Raw genomic sequence first — 24,564 nt, 5'->3', positions numbered from 1 at the left:
TGCGTGCTCGACGGCCTTCCTGGTCTGAATGCACTTGTCCACCTACTGAGCAAACAAATGGAGATCATGCTTCTCTTTGACAAAGTTTTTCTTCAGTGTGCGATTCATGCTCTCGCTTCTCTGTGTGGAAGTCATCCGAGCACAGGAAATTTCCTTGTAGTAAGCCGAGATCCACTCGTGCCTGTCATCCCACAGCGAAATCATCACTTCATCGTCTTGCAAGTTGTATCTCTGAATGAGGTCCTTCCATGCTCGTTCAAATTCTGACGACATTAGTGGGTGGTTCAGCACCGCATTGAGGTCATCCTTGAGTTTCTCGTGCGCCTTATACAGCAAGGCGAGGTGGTCTTTGTACTTCTTCATGATATGCCACCGACACAACTTATGCAGAGTATGTGGGAGGATAGTTTTTAATGCTGCCTTCATCGAAGAACACTAGTCTGAGAAGGCACAAATAGTGTTTTTTTATTAAGTTGTTTGTGTGTGTAAGATAAATGGAAGAAATATAAGTGCACCAAACAAACGTAAGTATGCAGGTGTTTGTTTTTTTTTGTACCTGTGAGCATGCAGATTGGCGGCTTGTTGTTCATACACCTCAGAAATGTTTTGAAAACCCACTCGAACAACGGTATTGTTTCATCTCGCACGAGTGCAATAGCAAATATGGTGCTCTGTAGATGATGGTTCACTCCCACGAAGACTCCCAGCGGCATGTGGAATTTGTTAGTTTTATACGTCATGTCAAATGTAACGCAATCTCCAAAATCTTCATACGATCCTTTGCAACTTGCGTTGGCCCAAAAGACGTTTCTTACACGGTTATCTGCATCAACGTCATAATCATAGAAAAGCTCTGGGTTTATCTTCTGCATATTCTCGAAGAAATCCAGAAGTTTCTTGACGTCATCTTGGAACTCTTCTCTGGCAAACTTTTGCTTCCTGCATTTTCAAACGCAATGCAAACTCATCTCATCAAACAGGAAATAATTACCAACAGGATGCTCAAGCGATATGGTTTGTGATGTGCTTACTTGTTTACCCAGTCGCGGCTAGTATTTCCCATGTACTGCAGACCACCGGACATACGCGGCAGCGTTGACATCATCTGAGTGTGTGTGTGTGTGGTTGTCCAGTTGCATGTCTTTCACTAACTGGTCTATCAAAGGATCGTCTTTTTTGTGCGATCGCATGTGCAAAAGCATCCCAGGGCTTTCCAGCATCTTGTGATTGTGGTTGAGTTCAACCATTTCTATCACAAATTTGCCATCCTTCCTCTTTTTGACTCTAATCTTTGCCTTGCAGTCAATCCTTTTTTATGTCTTCTGACGTTTCCGGTGATAATCTGACACAGTCTGCTTGTGCGTCCCTTCTCTTGAGCAGACAATGTAGGCATTTGTCCTGTGTTTTGCCCTCTTGCGTATGCCAAACCCTGCACATCTTGCATAATTGTTGTAAAAGTCCCATGCCTTGTCGTACGTGGTGAACTTCATTCCAGCGGCAGGTATGAGGTTCAGCGGCATGTTTTTATCCTGCATTAAGTGCAATGCTCTATGAGATAATTTGTTCTGTTCTGTTTTTTAAATACGAGGAGTGCATACGAGTTTAATAAAGCATTGCAATGTTCCTAAGTTTTTAGAAGAATCCAATGTATTAGATGCTAGGTCAAACATCACAAGAAATATCAGTGTGCACTGCAATGTTATCTGAATGGACTGCAACTATTATTATTATTTTCAGAACATAAACTTACATGTGTGTAGAGTCGTTCACCCGATGGTGTTTGCAGCTCGCCGGGTTGTATTGGACATGGCGGGGTTATAGCAGATCTGTGTAGTTGAGGATCTCGCGGCGGCAATAGTGAGGAGGATTTGTACCTGCTTTTGACTTTTGACCGAGGCACCGTTGGTGGTCGCAGTGTCGAAGTTGATGCAGCAGCTCTGCTTGGAGCTCTATTTTTCGGTGCAGCAGGTGGACGCTGAGCTCTGTTTTGGGGTGCAGCAGGTGGACGTGGTGGTAATCCAGTGTTGTGACGATGGCTCAGTGGATTGGTTTGAAAATTTTGCAGCGGTGGCACATCATCGTAGTCATAATCATCATCTGCTGCAACATCGTGTTCAACTGCATCATCATTGTCTATTCGAACATGCTGTCCAAACGTAGTGAACTCGTGCTTATACTCTGGGTTGAGAAATGTTATTGGCTCATCTTCATCGTAGTCATCTTCATCCTCCTGTCGGTGAGTGCCCTCCCACACGAATGTGACGTAGTCGTCATCCTCGACTATCTCTTCTCCCTGGGAAAAATCCTCTTCCGGAGAGTACTGCACCCTGTTTGTTGTCATGAAGAATCCTCGAGGAATCTCACGGGTAACCCAGCCAGTTTCTCTTTCAGAAGAAGCTTTACTCTTCTGAAAGTAGTTGTTCCCTGGGTTGCCAATTATGCGTGGCATTTTGTATCTGTTGAACGTCATTTCCTGCACACAAACGACCGAGCTGCATTGTCAGGCAAAATGAACTGAATCATGCGAACTGCAATGTGTTTCATATGGTACTGCGAACTAATGCACGCTGACTGCATCACCCCGCAAGGTGAACTGAAGTAACTGCACTGCATCTTTGTACGTAATGAACCTACACAAGCGTACTGCATAACCGAGTAAGTGCACTACATTTTCCCCCACAACGAACCGAAGCAACCGCACTGCATCGTTTTTGTAGGCGTACTGGACTGCTTGTACTGCTTTGTCTGTTATAACTAAACTGATATGGTTTGAGGAAGTGTACTGCTTACCTCGTGTTGAAGTGATTTCTTGCATTTGTAGGAGGAAGTTCCCTTCTCGTTCGTCTGCACAACTTTCGCGTTCACCCGTGCAGTCCACTTGCCCTTCAGAAGTTCATGAGTGGTCTGGACATTGCTCAAGGTGAACGGAGACGGAGGATTTGCTCTGAAGGTCGTTGCAGACTTAATCCAAGTAGCTGTCGTGGATGAAGGAACCTTGCGCACGGTCCTCCTCGCTCGAATTGGTTTGATGTCGAGGCAGCACCAATCGACATCTGATGAAGTACAGGTAATTGCAGGCCCGGAGGAGTTCGGTGGCGGCGCTACCGAGCTGCTGCCGTGGAAGAAGGACGATATGCTGGTGGGGGAGGTGTTGCTCGGTTGCTGCCGCGGAAGAAGGCCGAGAGGCGATGGGCGGCGTCACTGCTTGGCCGCCGCCGCGGAAGAACACGGGGAGCGGAGGGGCGGCGTCGCTGCCGGCCGCCACCGCGGAAGAAGGCCGGGAGGGGAGGGGCGGTGGCGCTCCCAGGCCGTCGCCGCGGGAGAAAGCGGGGAGGGGAGGGGCGGCATCGCTCCCAGGCCGCCGCCGCGGAAGAAGGCCGGGAGGGGAGGGGCGACGGCGCTTCCAGGCCGCTGCCGCGGAAGAAGGCCGGGAAGGGAGGGGCGGCGACGCTCCCAGGCCGCTGCCGCGGTAGAAGGTTGGGAGGGGAGGGGCGGCGGCGGCGGCGCTCCCAGGCCGCTGCCGCGGTAGAAGGTCGGGAGGGGAGGGGCGGCGGCAATCTGTTGGGGGATGTGCAGAATAAGGCTAGTGTTATTAGAATAAGACTCTTAAGGGGTGTTATCATAATAGACCCACCCTATATATGTATATATATGTATATGTATGTGTGTGTGTGTGTGTGTGTGTGTGTGGGAGGGGAGGAGAGGCAGCAAGGGGGCACCCCAAGTAGGATCTGAATCCTACTTGGGGTTTCCCCAAGTGGCGCCCCCCCCCCTTTTTCTTTTTCCATCGGAGAAGAAAGGAAGGGGAAGAAGAGAAGGAAGGGGGCTGAACCCCCTCTTCTCCTTATCCTATTCGGCCACCTGCCATAAGGGGGGCGCCACCCCTTGTGGGCTGGTGTGTTCCTCTCTCATGGCCCATATATTCCCCCCGGGGGTTCCGGTTCCCCCACACCCCCGGTACTCCGATAAATACCCGATACATTCCGGAACACTTCCGGTGTCCGAATACTATCGTCCTATATATCAATCTTTACCTCTCAACCATTTCGAGACTCCTCGTCATGTCCGTGATCTCATCTGGAACTCCGAACAACATTCGATCACCAAATCACATAACTCATATAATACAATATCGTCATCGAACGTTAAGCGTGCGGACCTTACGGGTTCGAGAACTATGTAGACATGACCGAGACACCTCTCCGATCAATAACCAATAGCGAAACCTGGATGCTCATATTGGCTCGTACATATTCTACGAAGATCTTTATCGGTCGAACCGTTATGACAACATACGTTATTCCCTTTGTCCATCGGCATGTTACTTGCCCGAGATTCGACCGTCGGTATCTTCATACCTAATTCAATCTCATTACCAGCAAGTCTCTTTACTCGTTCCGTAATACATCATCCTGTAATGAACTCATTAGTCACTTTGCTTGCAAGGCTTCTTATGATGTGTATTACCGAGAGGGCCCAGAGATACCTCTTCGATACTCGGAGTGACAAATCCTAGTCTCGATCTATGCCAACTCAACAAACACCTTCGGAGATACCTGTAGAGCATCTTTATAATCATCCAGCTACGTTGTGACTTTTGATAGCACACAAGGCATTCCTCCGGTATCCGGGAGTTGCATAATCTCATAGTCGAAGGAATATGTATTTGACATGAAAAAGCAATAGCAATAAAACTGAACGATCAATATGCTAAGCTAACGGATGGGTCTTGTCCATCACATCATTCTCCTAATGATGTGATCCCGTTATCAAATGGCAACTCATGTCCATGGTTAGGAAACCTTAACCATCTTTGATCAACGAACTAGTCAAGTAGAGGCTCACTAGGGACACAATGTTTGTCTATGTATTCACACATGTATTTAGGTTTCCGATCAATACAATTTTAGCATGAATAATAAACATTTATCATGAATAAGAAATATAAAATAACAACTTTATTATTGCCTCTAAAGCATATTTCCTTTACCGAGATCCAATCACGGAAGCGGGTAGGGAAGTCATGGTGACCCAATATCTCCATCAAGTAGTCCCATCTAACTAAGTCAAAGGCCTTCTTGTGTCAAGCTTGAAGAGGAGCATGAGTTTCTTAGTGCGATGGAATCTTCTAGCCAAATTTCACACATACATGAAGTTGTCACGTATGCTTCTTTTCTTGACGAAAACACTATGTGCCATGAACACGATATCATTCATGTGGGGAGTCAGCCTAGTGGCAAGGATCTTGGCTATGAGCTTGGCCAAAACATGGATAAGACTAGCTGGTCTGAAGTCAGAGATTTCCTCGATGCTGTCCTTAGGAACGAGAGCGATATTTGCCGAGTTGAGCCAATGCAACTTCGTCGCGTGGAGGTTCAAGAGCCTATTAATCACAAGCATGATGTGATCCTTAATAATATGCCAGCAACTCTTGAAGAATAATTTCCTCGTAAAGCCATCGGGGCCGGAGCTTTGTCACTACGAGTCTAGGAAGGGCAAGACAAGTGAGCTGGTTTTGTAGGGATGTACACTAGTCTTATATGCTGGACAATCTTGTTCAGACATCCAACATAATCAGGAGGGATAATTGTCATGGAGGTGCGCACATGAGCAAGCAGTTGCAGTGCCATGACCAACTTGTTCAGACAGGGTAGAAACTTCCATGCCAACCTTACATGGTCAGGGGCAAAGAAAAAGATGCTCTCGTAAAGATTATACAAGCCCACATCAGATGAAAATGGGAGCACTTATCTAGCTAATGGTCTTTTACACAGAAACATCATCTATGAGTAGACAGATCTTTTCAACAACTCAATATGCTATGTATGGCCATAGAAGGTCCTTTCCACGCACCAGCTCACGCCACGATTCGAAACCAACATCTGAACAGATCAATCCGAGTGACAGGTTTCCTACCTCCACTTCTTTCATGAGTTTCGCCACGCCATCACTTTACACGGGAAACCTTGGAGATTGACAAGCAGAGATGCAAAAACCTAGACGGCTAACAAGCTACAAGCCTGCAACAAAGAGAACGAATATGATTAATTGGAGAATGTTTGAAGCATTACGGAGGTTACTATTAACATATGAATGTTTTTCTTCTATGCATCTGAAACTCGAGAGTAAAGAATTGTGTTAATACTGGAGCTGAGCAAAATCCTTGTGTGTCGTTTATCTCTTTGTTAGACATCATTTTGTACAACAAACGAAAATGAACAGAATGAAGGTAGCCAGGTAGGTGGTGCTGTAGAGGTAAGCATAACCGTAAATAAACAATCAAAGAATTCATAGCACATATAAGTTATTTCAAGGAACAATTGTGCGCTATAATTTGTGTTCCTACATGGGCGGACAGACTTGAGGAATTGGGAGCATGGGAGCAGGGGTAACAAAATATTTTTGTTAGCAGATCACCAAACAGAAAAAATACAATTTAAAGAGGTTGATCATGCTTGGTTAACATAAGGAGGCAACAGACTCAATCATGATATCCATTTTCTTCCAGAATCTCTTACAGATGGGATATAAAATCTATCCAAGCAGAATAAATAAGTTGATACATAATACCAGCGCAGCATTTATTCATGAAGAACGTTCTTTTGTACTTGAAAGAAAAGATAGAATTCCTCCATGCTTGTTCACGGTAAGATTTTACTCATAAATTACAAGCCTTCGAAAAGTCAAGCTTTGCAGAGGACAAAATCAAGTTGTTTACATCATCTGAGTCACACCATCCTTTTCCCTATCAAAGGCAAGGGCCATTCGCAATCTCACATAATGTACACACTAAGCAATGTTTAGCTATTTATTTTCTTTGTGCAAATTATTAGCTAAAGAAATAATCAATATCATTTTCTAGACAACCATTTTATTTTGGAACCCCTAAAACCATTTATATTCTAAGAATCAGGAGCAAAACAAGATTTTACATTTGAGATGCATACCACATAAGAAACTGATATAAAAACTTGATTTTGTTGAAATTACTTCAATGTCAAATATTTAGCTTCAGGACTTCAGGCAAAATAGCCTAAATTTTACCGAATCAAAATCACAAGACTTGAAAATTACTACAGTGGCAATACAGGAGAGCAAGCACAAAAGTGAAGGGCTGAAAAATTAAGCATGAAGACACGTTAAATAGTTGTCTGCTAGTTACTGCAGCCCATGGTTCGGTAAGCATCAAAGTGGTACCTAATTGGAAAACTTTTAAGCTGCTGTCGCAACAGAACAATATGAATACTAAGAATAACAACGAGTGAGATAGCTTATTCTTGTAAGCCCAAATGGGTTTCCTCAAAACATGAGTGCCGCACAGAAGTGCTTAATTAATACGAGGTTTAGCAGTTGATTTCATGACAATGTTTAGAAGAGTGTTTTCATAAAGCAAAGGGCCCAAACAAAACAGCAAACACAGAGTCATAATCAACAATTACATATTAAGGTAGTACTGGTCTACTGAAAAAAAAAACGAATCCACCAAAATTTTCCAGCACAGATTCATTATCATCCGCTATCCTATATAAAATAATAAAAGTCTAACTCCAGCAATATGTGGAACCGGTATTCAGGCAAGCTCTCCATCGGTTAATCTGGTTGAAGCCCCAAAGCCCACTAGCCACTGAATTAGTGTGGATCGCTAAAGAGCGTCCTACATACTGTACTAGATCATCAGCCGCTGGTGGGATTTCTCATCCACAGCCCCTCCACTCCCACCCACCCTCTCGTCGCCGCGGCTAAGCCATGCGGCTGCCGAGGACGGGAGCGGCAGGGCCTTCCTCTGCCGTGGTTCCGGGGCGCGGACACGGTGGATCTTCAAGCAGGTGTCCTGGTCCGGCGTGTGCACGGTCCGGCGTCGGCCGCGCAGCGATGGGCCTTCTTCTGCAGTCGACAGCCCACCCCGGCAGTGCGGCGTTTCCTGGCGGTGGTGGCACAGCTGCGGCTCTGGCCGTGTGCTGCGGATGTCTACTGACGGCAGGGACGTTTCCTTGGGGTGTGGCGGAAGACAGTGGAGATGGATCCGATGGTCCAGCCGGTATTGGATGCGAGTGTGCCAGTGAAAGCTTCTTTTGGCCTCGGCCGGAACCCTCAACGGCGGCACCCGTAGGTGTCGTTACCCCGTTGGAGGCATTGTGGGGCGATTCTCGGTCCCTGTGCGCTCCCGGGGAAACCCCGGATTTGGGCTTTCTAGATCGGAGATGGCGATGTCCCGGCGTCATTACCCCCATAGGGGCATTATCTTTGGAGCCATTCATCAGCTGGAGGGACAAGTGTTTGGCTTCGATGGCTGGGCGCGGGTCTCCACATGCTTCTCGTGCGGTGAGCAAGGTGGAGCGGTGTGGCATCTACAGTCTCGGCAGCAGCGAGTCTGGGCGGCATGGTGCAACGGGGTCTGAACACTAGACACCGTTTGATGGGCGTGCGTAGGAGGGTGGCGTTGTCTGGCATCCTGGTGGCATCGACAGCAGAAGGGTCTGGCAAGATCAATGCATTGATCACGCCTGAAGACGGGACGGCAGAAGATGGCGGTGGCGGATTCTAGAGCGCGCACATGCGGTGTGTGCTGAGGGTCTGTTACATCGGTTGGTGCTCCCGGCTAGCCGACGGGCGGTTTGGTGAGGCCATCTTTTTTCATGGTGTGTGTTGGCGAGAGGTAGGGACACATCATTAACCTTGTAGGTAGGGCGACAGGTTTCGCCAGGAAGATTGCTTTGGGTATTCATGTATTTATTTTGTCAGGCTTTGTCAAATAATATAATAAGATGGCTGTGTGCATCGCTTGATGCATCCTCCTTTTCAAAAAAAAAACATACTGAACTAGATGTCGACACTATGACAATGGTAATTCCAACATTTCAGCCAGCTCGCTAGTAGCCACAATCCTGCAGATATCCCACAAATCACCCCCGTAACTAGGCATTCAGAAAGACTCTGTGACGCAGCCAAACAAGCAATCCTTGAAACCACAATCCATCATAACAATTGCAGCCAATCTTTTCTTTATCTTTACCTAATAATAAAGGACGGAAGCTTTCATAGTTCTCCATACGTCATCTTTTTATATCCGTTGATTTTATATGTAAATCATAAAGATCGACGGCTAAGATTAAAAGTACCACCCAAACTTAACCGCGTCCGCGTGGGCTTTTGACAGGGGGTTTTCCGTCCATCGGTCCACCCTGGCTCGAGCAACGCAATCGCAAAAAAGGCACTACCTAGGGCAAAAACCGACCAGTTTGAAACATGCGTACGCATGTTCTCCTCGGCTCGACCGCTTCTCTCCCGCCCTCACCTCGCATTGCTGACCACGGAGATGGTGCCTCCTCCTCTTTCCCCGTACATGGCAATGGCGCCTGAGTCCTGCACCAACCCACGCGGGTGGTGACGGAGTGGCTCGGGGAGGCGCAACCATGATCCGGTTGGGATCTCGCCATGGATCTGTTCGCCACCATGGAGGAGCGCGATGCAGCCGCCGTGGATGGGATCAAAGGAAGGAATAAACTGTTCCAAGGGCCAGCGTGGTAGCCGCCGAGGGGTACCGCAACCCCTGTGTCGTCGGCCCGGTATCTCCGCCGTTACCTCCTAGCTCTCGTCATTCCCCCATACCCTGCCAGGTGAGGGCCGCCACCCCAGCCTCACGTCCCAGGCTGCCGCCGCACGCACCTTCTACGAGGTCTGTTGTGCCTTCATCAACCTCCTCGCATCCCTGCTTGACCTGACCAGCGCTGTCCGCGGAAGGGACCATGGGTGGCGTTGCGGCGAGAGATATACAGATTACAGACCCCTCCTCTGATCCGATTTTATTCCAAGCCGTCGGTGGGCGGTGGCCCCGTTCGCTGTGACACGACCTTCCACAGGAATCAGAAGATGCAGTACTGCAACGCAGCAGTGGGAGCAAGATCCTAGCACCGCCGGCGTGTCCATCTTTGGCCTTTTGGCGATGTCGGACTCCCCGGCGACGGGCATGGCGTCAAGGCTGGCGAGGCCTTTTATTTTTGTCCTTCCGCACCACCACCGATACCCGTTCGGTCTCCTTCTCTTCCTCTTGTCTGCTTCTTCTTCGCGCCGAACAAGACAGGGTAATGGCTCGGCGGCTGCCGTTGCCGGCGACTGGTGGCTCCACCGCGGGCGATGACCATGCAAGCCTGCCCTGGAGTACCTCCGCTCCTCATGAACCACGAGTGCCTCATTCGGTGCTCTGGCTCTGGGTCCTGGTGAGGAGCATCCGGTGGCCGGCGGTTCCATCCACCAGAACTTCGGAAGGAGAGAGATCGAGGTGATGGAAGCGAGGCGCTCTGCCCTGCCGTGGCCGTTCCATCCACGCAGACTTAGAAGGAGCGAACGCAGCAGCGCCAGATCGAGCGCGAGGCGCGTGAGGTGCATGTTGAAGCAGGAAGAAAATAGTCGTGACAGTAAAAGCTAAATGGATTCGTGACTTCTTTCTTCTTTCGTTTAGCTGCTCACAATGCATGATTGATGTTTGTTGATTTGCTCAAGTTGCCGCCATGCGTGCATGCGAGTTAGGATCAATCAAATAGCTAACACAAAGTTAAATACTCGGTGCTGTGATAAAATCCATATTGTATTCAGTATGATTCCACTGAATCATAGTTTTTTAATTTCATGGATAGAATAGAGCTAATGTGTGAACTATGTAGTTCTTTTTTTTGGAAGAACTTTTTTTTCTTTCCACCACCACCATGAATATGTTGATCTACTAAATAATAATCCCTCTGTATCTCAATGTAAGACCTTTTTGACACTTGTCATAGTGTAAAAAAAAACGTCTCATATTATGTTACGTAGAGAGTACGTGTTTCATGATGGATAAGTCTGTGTACTAGGGTTGTTGTGGGGCTGCAGCACATGGTCCTTGTGGCAGTTAGGATAGAGTTCCTGGCCATCAAGGACTGGCAGTTAGGATAGCATCTTAGACTGGCATCTTAGACTAGCATCTTAGACTGGCATCTTAGCAGCATCTCAGCATATGCTTGGCTGGCTAGCAGCCTATAAGTATGTATCCCCAACCCCTCAGGTTGGTATGGCATTGTGTGAGACATAAACCAACGAAAATTGTCCCAACTCTCCTAGTGTCATCCACAACTATCAATGCTCAGGTTCAAAGGTCTAACAAGTGGTATCAGAGCCTCGTTATCTTGTACCCTGAGCATTTCCTGTGAGCAGCCTAAGTCGGTAGCAGCAGCTGCTCCGTCTGCCTCTGGTTACCTTCCTCCCTCCGGACTGTCGAGCAGCAGTTCGTCTTCAACAGCCTCCCCTTCACGCAACAGCCCCCCTGCAGCGAGCCATGTCTGCAGGTCGCTCTCAGCACACGGCTACCTCGAGCATACGGCGCCGGCAGGAGGCCGAGCGCGCCGTGGCAGAAGAGCGTGAGCGAGCAGCTGTAGCAACAGCTGCTGCGGCAGCAAGGGTGTCGAGGCTGGCTGCAGCGGAGCTGGCAGCGGCCAGAGCGGAGGTAGAAGCAGCCAGGGCGGAGGTAGAAGCAGCAGCAGCAGACGCAGCACGTGAGGCTACGGCGGATGCCAAGGTACTCCGCGGCGGCTCCGGCAGCTCCAACAGCTCCGACGACGGCGCTGACGCAAACCGCGCCAAAGTGGCGCAAGAGCGGACGGCGCAGTGGGCAGCCGAGCACGCCCGCGCTCCAGGTGGAGGTGCGCACCGCGACAGCGGCTGCAACGACCAGGACCGCGGCCTCTACAAGGTCCGGACCGTGGTCAGGGATGTTGGTCCCAGTGCTGGGTGGCCTACCCTCACTAAAACCAACTACGTCGAGTGGGCCGGGATCATGAAGATCAGGCTCCAGGTGCGGCGCATGTGGGAGGCAGTCCAGGACAGCAACGTCGACCACCAAGAGGACCGACGGGCGCTGGACGCCCTCATCGCCGCAGTCCCGCCCGAGATGCAGTTCTCGCTTTCCAGCAAGCGGACTGCCAAGGAAGCTTGGGACGCCATCGCCGCGGCACGCATCGGCAGCGACCGTGCTCGCAAGTCCACTCTGCAGGCACTTCGTAAGGAGTGGGAGAGCCTGGGTTTCAAGCCAGGTGAGGACGTTGATGACTTTGCTCTCCGTCTCAACACTCTGCTGCAGAAGTTGGTGAAGTTTGGTGATGCCACCTACACCGAGGAGAGAGCTGTCGAGAAGCTTTTTCGGTGCATCCCCGAGAAGTACAAGCAGATGGCTCGGTCGATCGAGTCTTTGCTGGACCTCTCCACGATGACAATCGAGGAGGCGATAGGTCGCCTCAAGGTCGTCGACACCGACGAGCCACAGCCTTCCTCGGGGCCCATCACCACCGGCGGGAAGCTGCTCCTAACTCGGGAGCCGTGGGATGCCAGCCTTGGTGACAGGAAGAAGGGGGAGCCTTCTTCCACGACGGGCGGCCGCAAGCGTGGCAAGCAGCGTAAGACGCGAAGAGGCCCCCCGGGCAGGGCACAAGGACGTGCCGAAGGTGACGCCCGCGGAGGCGCCAAGGACGGCGCCGCTGGCAAGCCGGCACAAGACAACAGTTGCCACAACTGTGGCCGGTTTGGCCATTGGGCCAACGAGTGTCGGCAACCACGACAAGGCCAGGCTCACGTCGCACAGGCGAAGGAGGAGACGGCTCTGTTCATGGCGCATGCAAGCATCGAGCTATCTTCAGCGACACCAGTCGCAAAAGCTCTCATCCACCTCGACGAACCAAAAGCACACGCTCTTCTCGGCGATGGCTCCGGGAAGGACAAGACTACGGAGTGGTGCCTCGACATCGGCGCCACCCACCACATGACCGGTCAAAGGGAATTCTTCGCCGAGCTCGACTCCGATGCGCGAGGCTCCGTCAAGTTTGAGGATGCCTCCGCTCTGGAAATTAAGGGCGTAGGCTCCGTCATCTTCACCACCAAGACGGGAGAGCACCGGCTGCTCACCGGTGTCTACTACATCACCGCGCTAAGGAACTCCATCATCAGCTTGGGACAGCTGGATGAGAACGGCTCACGCTTGCTGATTGAGCATGGGGTCCTACGCATCTAGGATCGCCAGGGTCGCCTTCTCGCCAAGGTACCCAGAGGTGAAAATCGACTTTACGTCCTTGATGTGCAGGTGGCACAACCGGTCTGTCTCGCTGTCCGTCGGGACGACGAGGCGTGGTAATGGCATGAGCGCTTTGGGCACCTTCATTTTGAGGCCCTGAAGCGTCTAAGTGCCAAGGAGATGGTACGAGGCCTGCCATGCCTCGGCCATGTGGAGCAGTTCTGCGACATCTGCGTATTGACGAAGCAGAGACGACTCCCCTTTCCCAAACAGGCGAGTTTTCGGGCCAAGGAGAAGTTGGAGCTCGTGCACGGAGACTTGTGCGGCCCGGTGACGCCAGCCACACCAGGACGTCGACGCTACTTCCTGCTGCTCGTCGACGATCTCTCTCGCTACATGTGGGCGATGATTCTCGGCAGCAAGGGAGAAGCGGCGGACGCCATCAGGCGCGCGCAGGTTGGTGTGGAGGCGGAGAGCGGCCGCAAATTGCGCGTGTTGCGCACTGACAACGGCGGCGAATTCACGGCGGCTGAATTCGCGTCGTACTGTGCCGATGAGGGCATCCAGCGCCACTACTCCACGCCGTACAGCCCGCAGCAAAACGGATTCGTCGAGCGGCGCAACCAGACGGTTGTGGGGATGGCTCGGGCTCTCCTCAAGCAGAGAGGGATGCCGGCTGTTTTCTGGGGAGAGGCGGTGCTGACGGCCGTCTACATCCTCAACCGCTCGCCTACTAAGGCACTCGACGGCAGGACACCGTACGAGGCCTGGCATGGGCGGAAGCCGGCGGTCTCCCATTTGCGGGTCTTTGGCTGTCTTGCGTTCGCTAAGGAGCTCGGCCACATCGGCAAGCTCGACGACAGGAGCACTCCGGGAGTCTTCATCGGCTACGCGGAGGGCTCAAAGGCCTACCGCATCCTCGACCCAAAGACACAGCGTGTGCGCACGGCGCGAGACGTTGTGTTCAACGAAGGGCGAGGGTGGCAATGGGACAAGGCGGTGGACGACGGCTCGACGCTGACGTATGACGACTTCATTGTCGAGTACGCCCACTTCAAGGAAGCCGGGGGAGCAAGCAGCTCCTCTTCGCCGGACACGTCTACCCCGGCCCCCAAAACTACATCGACTCCGGTGCCTGCTACGCCGACGGCACCACAACTGGCGACGCCGCATACTCCAGCCCCGGCAGTCACCACTCCGGGTTCGTCTTCATCAGTACCAGCTCACGCAGAGCGCAACCCGAGAAGTTCGCTTCCCCGCTCACTCACGACGAGGAGTGTGTCGACGCGTATTATGGAGGCGAACAGCTGCGGTATTGCATGATGGATGATCTACTCGGCGACCAGCCGGTGCCGGGACTGATGCCACGTGACCTGGAGGCGCAGCTACAACTCGCGTGTGAGGACGGCGAACCACGGTCCTTTGCAGAGGCCGAGAGAGATGCGGCATGGCGCGCCGCGATGCAGTTGGAGATGGATGCGGTCGAGCAAAACCGCACCTGGGAGCTCGCTGACCTCCCTCGTGGTCACCACGCAATCACCCTTAAGTGGGTGTTCAAGCTGAAGAGGGATGGAGCCGGCGCCATCATCAAGCACAAGGCTCGCCTGGTGGCCCGAGGCTTCTTGCAGCAGGAAGGAGTCGACTTCGACGACGCCTTCGCTCCCGTGGCACGGATGGAGTCCGTGCGACTTCTCCTTGCGCTGGCTGCCCAGGAGGACTGGCGTGTCCATCACATGGATGTCAAGTCGGCATTCCTCAACGGCGACTTGAAGGAGGAAGTCTACGTGCATCAGCCACCGGGATTTGCGATTCCCGGCCAGGAGGGCAAGGTACTCTGCCTGCGCAAGGCTCTCTATGGCCTACGGCGGGCACCTAGGGCATGGAACGCCAAGCTGGACTCCACGCTAAAGAAGATGGGCTTCGAGCAAAGCCCGCATGAGGCTGCCGTCTACCGACGGGGCAGTGGAGGAAATGCCCTGCTGGTGGGCGTCTATGTTGACGACTTGGTGATCACCGGCACCAAAGATGCAGAGGTGGCGGCGTTTAAGGAAGACATGAAGGCCACCTTCCAGATGAGTGATCTAGGGCTCCTCTCCTTCTATCTAGGGATTGAGGTGCACCAGGACCACTCAGGGATCGCGCTTCGACAGTCCGCCTACGCCAAGCGCATCGTTGAGCTAGTTGGGCTCACCGACTGCCACCCAGCTCTCATTCCGATGGAGGAGAGACTGAAACTAAGCCGCGACGGCACGACGGAGGAAGTGGATGCTACGCAGTACCGACGCCTTGTGGGGAGCCTTCGCTACCTCACCCACACACGGCCGGACTTGGCATTCTCCGTCGGCTATGTCAGTCGGTTCATGGAGCGACCGACGTCGGAACACCAGCAGGCAGTGAAGAGGATCGTCCGCTACGTAGCAGGGACCCTCGACCACGGCCTCCACTACCCTAGGTGTCCGGGGGCGGCACACTTCGTCGGGTACAGCGACAGCGACCACGCCGGCGACATCGACACCAGCAAGAGCACGAGCGGGATCCTCTTCTTCCTCGGCAAGTGTCTCGTGAGCTGGCAATCAGTCAAGCAGCAGGTGGTGGCCCTGTCCAGCTGTGAGGCTGAGTACATAGCGGCCTCCACCGCCTGCACTCAGGCACTCTGGCTCGCTCGACTGCTTGGTGATCTTCTCGTTCAAGACACCAGAACGGTGCAGCTCCTGGTGGACAGCAAGTCCGCCCTGGCCCTGGCAAAGAACCCCGTGTTCCACGAACGGAGCAAGCACATCCGACTGAGGTATCACTTCATCCGCAGCTGTGTGGAAGAAGGGAGCATCGAGGCGAGCTACATCAACACCACGGACCAGCTCGCAGACCTGCTCACCAAACCTCTTGGGAGGGTCAAGTTCCTCGAACTTTGCTCCAGGATCGGGATGATTCAACTCTCCCACAAGACGACGTACAAGACTTAGGGGGAGAATGATGGATAAGTCTGTGTACTAGGGTTGTTGTGGGGCTGCAGCACATGGTCCTTGTGGCAGTTAGGATAGAGTTCCTGACCATCAAGAACTGGCAGTTAGGATAGCATCTTAGACTGGCATCTTAGACTAGCATCTTAGACTGGCATCTTAGCAGCATCTCAGCATATGCTTGGCTGGCTAGCAGCCTATAAGTATGTATCCCCAACCCCTCAGGTTGGTATGGCATTGTGTGAGAAATAAACCAACGAAAATTGTCCCAACTCTCCTAGTGTCATCCACAACTATCAATGCTCAGGTTCAAAGGTCTAACATTTCAGTCCCAATTTTGTTGTCTCAGTGGCTGACCAAAGTTTGTGCTATACGTAGCAGAAGCATTATGATATTTTGTGAGCATGGATGAAAAGCAAGGTTTAAAACTAATTATTAAATGCACGATTCTTGATTATACTTGGTTCGGTTTATTCAACAACCTACTAACTTAGGCATTGTTTATTGTCTTCAATTATTGTTTTGCTTAAAGAACAATTTCATAACTTTTTTTCCCACTATAATTGATACGAACATTCCATAAGCTAAATACTATGTGTGTTCGGCCCCGATTTTTCAGTGTCAGTGGACTTAGCTAATTAGTGGGCTATCAATCAGAGTAGCATTATCAAAGTTGTCAGCACGGATGAAAGTAAGGTTTAAAACTTATTGTTATATTTGCAACCCACTAATTTAGGTATCTACAACCTTCGAATCTATTTAATTATATTAGTTGCGGCAGAGGAACAACGTGAAGAAGACATATAGAAAAGAAGACTAATTACATGATTAAATGACCATATTATGATTTTCTTCTTACTATATAAATTGCTTCTTTTTCTTAACACATCCTTCACGTCTAGAAGAGAACTAACTATATGCATCATCTGATTTTGTGTATTGTTAGGTTTGGGATGTGTTTTTCTCCCGTTGCAACGCACGGGCATGTTTGCTAGTGATGAGTAAAAGGAGGGAGATGAAAGAGCAAGGACGAAGGGCCTTACATCCAGGCAGCCACTGCGGGCCTGCGGCTGCTGTCTAGTGTTTCTTGCTCCGCGCAGGGTGCTTGGACCCGTCGGTGGCGAGCCTGTAGATCCAGTAGCCCTGCCACAGCACACAAAACACCCAGGTTTAGCCCCAATCCGGCCAGCGCTCACCCGGAGGAGTGTCTCCGGTCAAAGTGGGGCTTGTTTGAGTTGAGAGCAGAGGAGGGGGCGTACGAGGGCGAGGACGTGCGCGGCGATGAGGACGACGACGACGAGGGGCACGGCGTCGAAGAGGAGCCAGGGACGGAGCGCTGGCGCGACGGCGGCGCCGCGCGCCATGGCGATGCGGCGGGCGAGAGCGCCGGGGTGGCGGAGGCCGAGGGCGGGGTCGGGCACCGCCGGGGTGGCGGAGGCCATTCAGATTCGGGCTTGGCTGGGTCGGAGCTCTCGCCTCGTTTTTCTCGCTCGCTCGCTCGCTCGTCGCGTGACTCCTCTGTCTAACCCGGCTCGCTGCCGCTGGTGCCGCTGTTTTTGTGGGGATCCCTCCTGCCCTGCTCCTCCGCCTCCCTGCGTGGCGTCCTGGCGTGGCGTTGCACGGCCGGGATGGGAAGGCGGTGGTTGGATCGGATGGATCGGACTCGGAGCGGGGATGGATCCTTTTCCCTTCTTTTCCTGAGCGGCGCGGCGCGGGCGATGGGACTAGAGAGGCGCCAATTACCTGTCGCCTTTTTTTTCCAGGTGCACCTAAAGCGGGCCGCGCCTCACGGATGCACGGCGTGCCAAAGGAGACGAGGACGCCCGCGCGGTGGAGTGCAACCGACGTTAGACGTTAATAATGGCCGTGGGGCGGCGCGGCGGCGGCGGTCTCGTGTAACCGGTGTTAGATGTTAGGGCGAACGCCGAGTGGGCGACCGACCTGATCTTACATGAAGACGTCGTGCATGGCAGCTTGATCGTAGGTCGCCGGCGTGAATGGCGCTCGGCCGTCTTGGCTTTGGGTCTCATCGGGATCGTAGGCAGCCGCGGCGGCACCGTCAGCAGAGCCAGTGGCCGCCGCATCATCTTCGAAGATGATGTTCTCCATGATGAAACGGTTGGCCGTTTCCTCGTTGCCGGCCGCCGGCATTCTGTCGAACGGGTTGCGGGTGTCGGGGAGCACGTCGGCTGGCATCTCCCGCGGGCGTTTCCTCGCCCCTCCGGATGATGATGCACCGCCTACCGGCGCGGCGCCGAGGTCGATGGACACGGGTGCGGGGCGTGGAAGGCGCCACCACGCTCACCTCCGGCGAGTACTCCCCGGAGAGTCGGGAGACATGGGATAGACGTGGAAGCCGGGAATCGGGTGCGTGGCAGACGCACGCGACAACTCTGGTGGCACCATCCGAGGAAACGCGAACGAGCCCGTGTTGGCTGCGGCCATGGCGGCGCTAACGAGCCCGTGTTGGCCGTGGCCATGGCGGCGCTGACGAGCCCGTGCTAGCCAGGGTCCAACCCTAGGTAGATCAGGGCCTCCCCCGTTGCCGCCGGGACTCAGGCGTTGGTTTTCTCCTGTTGTGCGGCGGCAGTGAGGACGGCGACGGCCGCTGCTTCGTCCCTTGCGTCCGCCGCGTGCCTCCGGCCCTTCCTCTTGGCCGACTGCACGGCCCGCTCCTAGGGCGTCAGCTGCTTCTTCTTGGGCGGCGCGGCGGTCTTGCGGGGGGCGCGGGGCTTGCCTTTGTCAGACAGGGCATAGGTGAGGTCAGATGAGGCGAGGGAGGCGAGGCCAGCAGCGGCATCAAGCAAATTGAAAGGATTCAGAGGCAATGTCTTTGGAGGGAACTCTGAAACACCAAGGCGATCTCTTGCTGCTTGGGATTTGGTATGTTTACCTAAAAACAAGGGAGGTCTTGGTGTTCTTAATCTAAGAGTGCAAAATGAGGCTCTGCTTATGAAATTTTTGCACAAATTCTATAATCACCATGACATCCCTTGTGTTGGTCTTATCTGGGATTCATATTATCATGGCTCTGTTCCTCACACTACCACTCTATGTGGCTCCTTTTGGTGGTGTTATGTTTTTAAACTAGCACACAAATACTGTCAACTGGCCTCTCCAAAGCTGGGGGATGGCAGGTCTATTATGTTTTGGACTGACAGTTGGGTTGCAGAGCTTAATGGTTCCTCCATCAGCCACAAAGTTCCCCGGCTTTTCTCCTTTGTTATTGATGGACAGTTATCAGTCTCAGAAGTTCTTTCCCAGGAGCTACTCTCCGGCTTGCATATCCCTTTGTCTACCCAAGCTTTCCAAGAGCAGGCCAGCCCTACAACATATGATGGATGGATATACCTGCTCTAGGGAGCATGATACCTGGATCTGGCCTTTCAATAAGGGTTGCTACAGACCTAAATCCTTTTATATGCATGTGCATCAAGATATTGCTGTTGATCCTATTTTCCAATGGATTTGGAAATGTTCATGCACCCTTAAAATTAAAATGTTTGGATGGTTACTGCTGAGAGACCGTCTAAATACCAGAGATATGCTTCAGAGGAGGCACTAGCATGTTGAAGATCATTCCTGTGTGTTATGTCCTCATCTCATCCATGAGGATGTCATCCATTTATTTTTCTCATGCAACTTCAGCCACAGGGTGTGTAATTACTTGCAGATAAACTAGGACCCTCAACCTGGAATGACTACTTACCAGATGGCAGTAAAGGCTAGGAAGGATTTTGGGCATAATTTCTTCACTGAAGTGGTGTTCACAGCTGCCTGGAATATATGGATTCTCAGGAATGGCAAGGTCTTTAGGAATGAAAGGCCTTCCTTCAGGTCATGGAGGCACAACTTTATCCATGACATGACTTTGCTCACTCATAGGATCAAATGTAAATTTAAGGATAGTCTCCTGAATTGGATTTCTAACTTACCTTAGTTAGTTCTTTTTGTTTCCCCTTTTTGGGTTGTAAGTATTTTCTTCTTTCACTTTTGTTGTATATGTTGACTTGTACAAGACTTTTTGATCCCCTTTCTTTTGAATAAAAGAACTATGAGGCTTTTGCCTTGCAGTACATAGTAAAAAAACTAGGTGGTATATATTTAGCAACAATGTAATTAGCACAGTCTGCATACCAATGAGTATTACGAGAAGCATTTATAACAGCTAATTGTTCATCAGGAAAACTATCATCAATAGGCAGTGGGTCATCAAGAACATTTTCCATTCGAGACAAATTATCAGCTACGGGGTTCTCAGCTCCCTTTCTATCAATAATACGCAAGTCAAATTCTTGTAGCAAAAGAACCCACCTAATCAACCTAGGTAGTAGCATAATTTCTTTGGGCGCTATCTAGAGTTTTACTAGCATAATGGGTAACACTTAATTTCTTATCAACTCTTGTCCTAGAACAACACCAACAACATAATCACTAGCATCACACATAATTTCAAATGTTAAGTTCCAATCAGGTGGTTGAACAATGGGTGCAGAGATTAAGGCTTTCGTAAGTATTTCAAAGGCTTCTACACAATCATCATCAAAAACAAACGGAACATCTTTTTGCAAGAGATTAGTAACAGGCCTAGAAATTTTAGAGAAGTCTTTAATAAATCTCATATAAAAATCAGCATGACCAAGGAAACTTCTTATAACTTTAATATCTTATGGACTTGGCATTTTCTCAATTGCAACAACTTTACCTTTATCTACTTCAATACCTCGTTCAGAAATTTTATGCCCAAGTACTATACCTTCGTTCACCATAAAGTGGCACTTCTCCCAATTCAAGACAAGATTAGTTTCTTCACATGTCTGCAAAACTCGATCAAGGTTGCTTAAGAAATATTCAAAAGAAGTCCCGTAAACGGAAAAATCATCCATGAAAACCTCAACAATCTTTTCACAAAAGTTAGAGAATATAGCAGTCATACATCTTTGAAAGGTAGTAGGTGCATTGCATAAACCAAAAGGCATACGTCTATAAGCATAACTTCCAAAAGGGCAAGTAAAAGTAGTTTTCTCTTGATCTTCTTTTGACACGGGTATTTGAGAGAAACTAGAATATCCATCAAGGAAACAAAAGTGTGTATGCTTAGACAATCTTTCTAACAGTGGATCTATAAAAGTAGCTTTGTTTAATTTCCTAAAATCAATTACCATCCTATATCCAGTTACAATTCTTTGTGCGATGAGTTCATTTTTATCATTAGGAACAACAGTTATGCCTCCTTTGTTAGGAACACAATGAATAGGGCTTACCCATCTGCTATCAGCTATGGGATAAATTATACCTTCTTCCAGAAGCTTTAATATTTCAGTTCTTATCACATCCTTCATCTTAGGATTCAACCGTTGTTGGTTATCAACAACCGGCTTAGCATTAGGCTCCATATTAATTTTGTGCTGACATAGAGTGGGACTAATGACCTTCAGATCATTAAGAGTATATCCAACAGCAGCACGGTGCCTCCTCAGAGTTTTAAGTAATCTCGTTTCTTCATGCTCTGGAAGGTTAGCATTGATAATAACAAGATATATCTTCTTTTCATCAAGATAAGCATATTTCAACGTATCAGGTAATTGCTTCAATTCAAACACAGGAACACCCTTAGGAGGAGGTGGACCTCCTAGAGTTTCAATAGGCAAATTATGTTTAAGGACAGGTTCTTGACCAAAGAATATCTTATCTATTTCATTTCTTTCATTCATATGCATATCATTCTCATGGTATAGCAAATATTGTTCTAACGGATCAGTAGGAGGTACGACAATAGAAGAAAGACCAATAATTTCATCCTGACTATGCAATTCTTTATCATGAGGTTGTCTATGGAATTTAGAGAAATTAAACTCATGAGATACATCACCAAAGTTAACACTGACAGTTTCTTTATTGCAATCAATCTTAGCATTAACTGTATTCAAGATGGGTCTACCAAATATAATGGGACAAAAATCATCTTGTAGAGAACCAAGAACTAGAAAAATAGTAGGGTATTCTAACACAAGACTTCAGCATCTCTAACAATCCCAAGCGGTGAAATAGAATCTCTATTCACAAGCTTAATAGTAACATCAATGTCCTCTAGCTCAGCAGGTGCAATATCATTCATAATCTCTTGATATAAGGTAAAAGGAATAGCACTCACACTAGAACCCAAATCCCATAAACCATGGTAACAATGATCGCCTATTTTAATAGAAACAACAGGCATGCCAACCACAAGCTTATTCTTATCTTCAGTATCGGGCTTAGCAATTCTAGTAGATGTAGGGAAACGTGGCAGAAAACAAAAAAAATTCTGACTTACGCACCAGCCCAGGACCACTATGGAGACTGCATACAAGGTTTGATCTTTTTCGTTACCGACTCGTAGCGTAGCGGAAGTAGAGTCGATGACGAACGGCGGAGGCGATCGGACAGTCCCTCGGAAGGTGTCGCGGACAGCCCTTCGGGAGGACCCTCAAAACTCAGACGGTCACTCGGACAGCCCTTCGGGAGGACTCACAGAACTCGGACCGTCAATTGGACAGCCCTTCGGGAGGCACTCTCAAAACAGCCCCTCGGGCGAAAGGATCGAAACTACGACCTCTCTATGGGGTTGCACACATACGGTGTCATCTATCCGGCAGGGCTTCGCCGTCCAGAACTAGTTCTTGCCGGAACCCAGAGAGCCTTTCGGCTCTACGAAACTATTTCGCTGGGAGGGAGAGAGAAGCCAGATCATGCATGGCACTTGTATGTGAGAAAGAGTGTGTCTTTAGGCAGCCCTCTCCATCCCTATTTATAGGCCAAGCCCAAGGGTGGCTTCTCCAAGAAGCCAAGGGGATAATACCAAAAGGCCCTCAAGGTGGCTTCTCCAAGAAGCCAAGCAAAAAGCACTTTCACTATTCATGACGACATTTTTTAGCGTCTGTTCGAACTGAAAATATTTATGTGGGCTCCGAACATTTCCAGTACCCACTAAAACAATTTTCAACGCGTTCCGAAACAATTTCGGTTTAGTGATTTTCATCTGTGAAAAGCAAACAAGAATGCGTTTTCACTATTCATGAAGACAATTTTTCGCGTCCATTAAATCCGAAAATATTTCTGTGGGTCTTAGAATAATTCCAGTACCCACTAAAATGATTTTGGATTCGTTCTAAAACAATTTCAGATTAGTGAATTTCATCTGCGAAAAACAACCAAAGCGGTACCGGCAGCTCCGAAACATTTTCGGTTTTTATCCCCAAAAATTCCCAGAAGTTTCCAGAATAATTCTGGCACCCTCCAAGAATTATCAGGCGTGTCCCGAAACCAATTTGACTTAATGGTATATCCCGAAACAACTTTTCGGTGTTACGAAACTATTTCACTATTCTCTCTCCGAAACTCTTCCATTGTCTCCGAAACTTTTTTGGCAAATTTCTCTCAGACTCCCTATCTAGTATTCAGCAGATAGATGACCCTTAAGCGTGTGACCCTATAGGTTCGGTGAAGTATAGACATGACCCAGAACCCCTTCCGATCAATGATCAACATCGGAGCCGTGGACACCCATATTGACCCCTATAACCACACGAATGAATATTCGAGTGAACCTCCAGTTGCAGTGAGCTATTCCTGTTGCTTCGCGATATGTCACGAACACCCGAGGTGAGATTTATTGCGTCCTCGTGGACGAACAATTCGTCCACCATGCAAGTTACCTCGTTACCGGTTTTGTTCTCTTTTCTCGTTCCCGTGTTCCGGCATCCCCGTGATCAAATCACAAAGTGTCTGGCCAGACGATGATGGATACCGTAACACCGAGAGGGCCCAGAGATATCTCTCCATCGTCGGAGGAGCAAATCCCAATCTTGAGCTATCAAGTTACTTGACATACTTTTCCATGAACCCGTAAGTCGCCGTAATAGCCACCCATTTACGGATGACGTTTAACAAACCCCAAAGTTCATGAAGCAAGCATGAAGAAACTCGATACTCTCATGGTCTAAGGAATCATGCAAACGTTAACCATATCTGTGTTATGTACCATTAACTTATGATGAATGAATCTCATAGCATAACATCAATCCGGGTCGATTCAACACAAATGTTCTCTTAACATTATGCCCTCAAAATTGCTGGCATAGACATGCCCATGATCAGGAAAACAGAACCATCATGCAACACTTGAGCTAGTCTTAGAGGCCAGACTAAGAATACTTCTTACCGTTTATTATTCCACACGTGCATATGAGCCTTCCTCCGAGCCTCGTGTTATTGCAGACTCGAGAACCATAGCAGTTATAGCATGGAACATAAACATAATTATGAACTTGGAGATAAATAATATCATTTATTATTGCCTCTAGGGCATATCTCCTACAGACCCCCCCTTGCACTAGACTCAATAATCTAGTTAATGCTAATGCACTTTACACCTATGGCATACTGGTGTAAAAAATGCTTCGCATGTGGTATAGCCTAGTGTCCATCGGATCTGACAACTTCAGCTCCGTCTGTATCTCTGCATATCCTCGCGTTTTCACGCTTTCACAAAATTCATATTTTGTGCGGACTTGGCTTTGTATATATGTG

At 49.7% G+C, this 24,564-nt stretch overlaps 1 protein-coding gene across 1 annotated transcript; it reads right to left on the bottom strand.

Annotated features, from left to right (window-relative positions):
- Positions 1-5,587: 5,587 nt before the first annotated feature.
- LOC123181084 (uncharacterized) lies at positions 5,588-17,729 on the bottom strand. The gene is made up of 3 exons (XM_044593305.1): positions 17,253-17,729; positions 17,037-17,136; positions 5,588-6,020 (listed from the first exon to the last, which is right to left on the bottom strand). Exons 1-2 carry the CDS (start codon positions 17,433-17,435, stop codon positions 17,071-17,073), a joined length of 249 nt encoding a protein of 82 aa, XP_044449240.1. The 5' UTR covers positions 17,436-17,729; the 3' UTR covers positions 5,588-6,020; positions 17,037-17,070.
- Positions 17,730-24,564: the final 6,835 nt, after the last annotated feature.

This window comes from Triticum aestivum, chromosome 1D (assembly GCF_018294505.1).
Source record: "Triticum aestivum cultivar Chinese Spring chromosome 1D, IWGSC CS RefSeq v2.1, whole genome shotgun sequence".
Classification (NCBI taxonomy): domain Eukaryota; kingdom Viridiplantae; phylum Streptophyta; class Magnoliopsida; order Poales; family Poaceae; genus Triticum; species Triticum aestivum.
Note: the sequence above shows the minus strand (reverse complement) of the source record. Positions and strands in the feature narration are given on the sequence as shown.

What these genes read in the sequence shown, in the direction of transcription:
- LOC123181084 (XM_044593305.1), bottom strand. Translation starts at nt 17,435, where the DNA reads ATGGCCTCCGCCACCCCGGCGGTGCCCGACCCCGCCCTCGGCCTCCGC. An exon ending in CCGCGCACGTCCTCGCCCTC is followed by an intron (nt 17,137 to 17,252) that starts GTACGCCCCCTC and finishes GTGCTGTGGCAG; the next exon opens with GGCTACTGGATCTACAGGCT.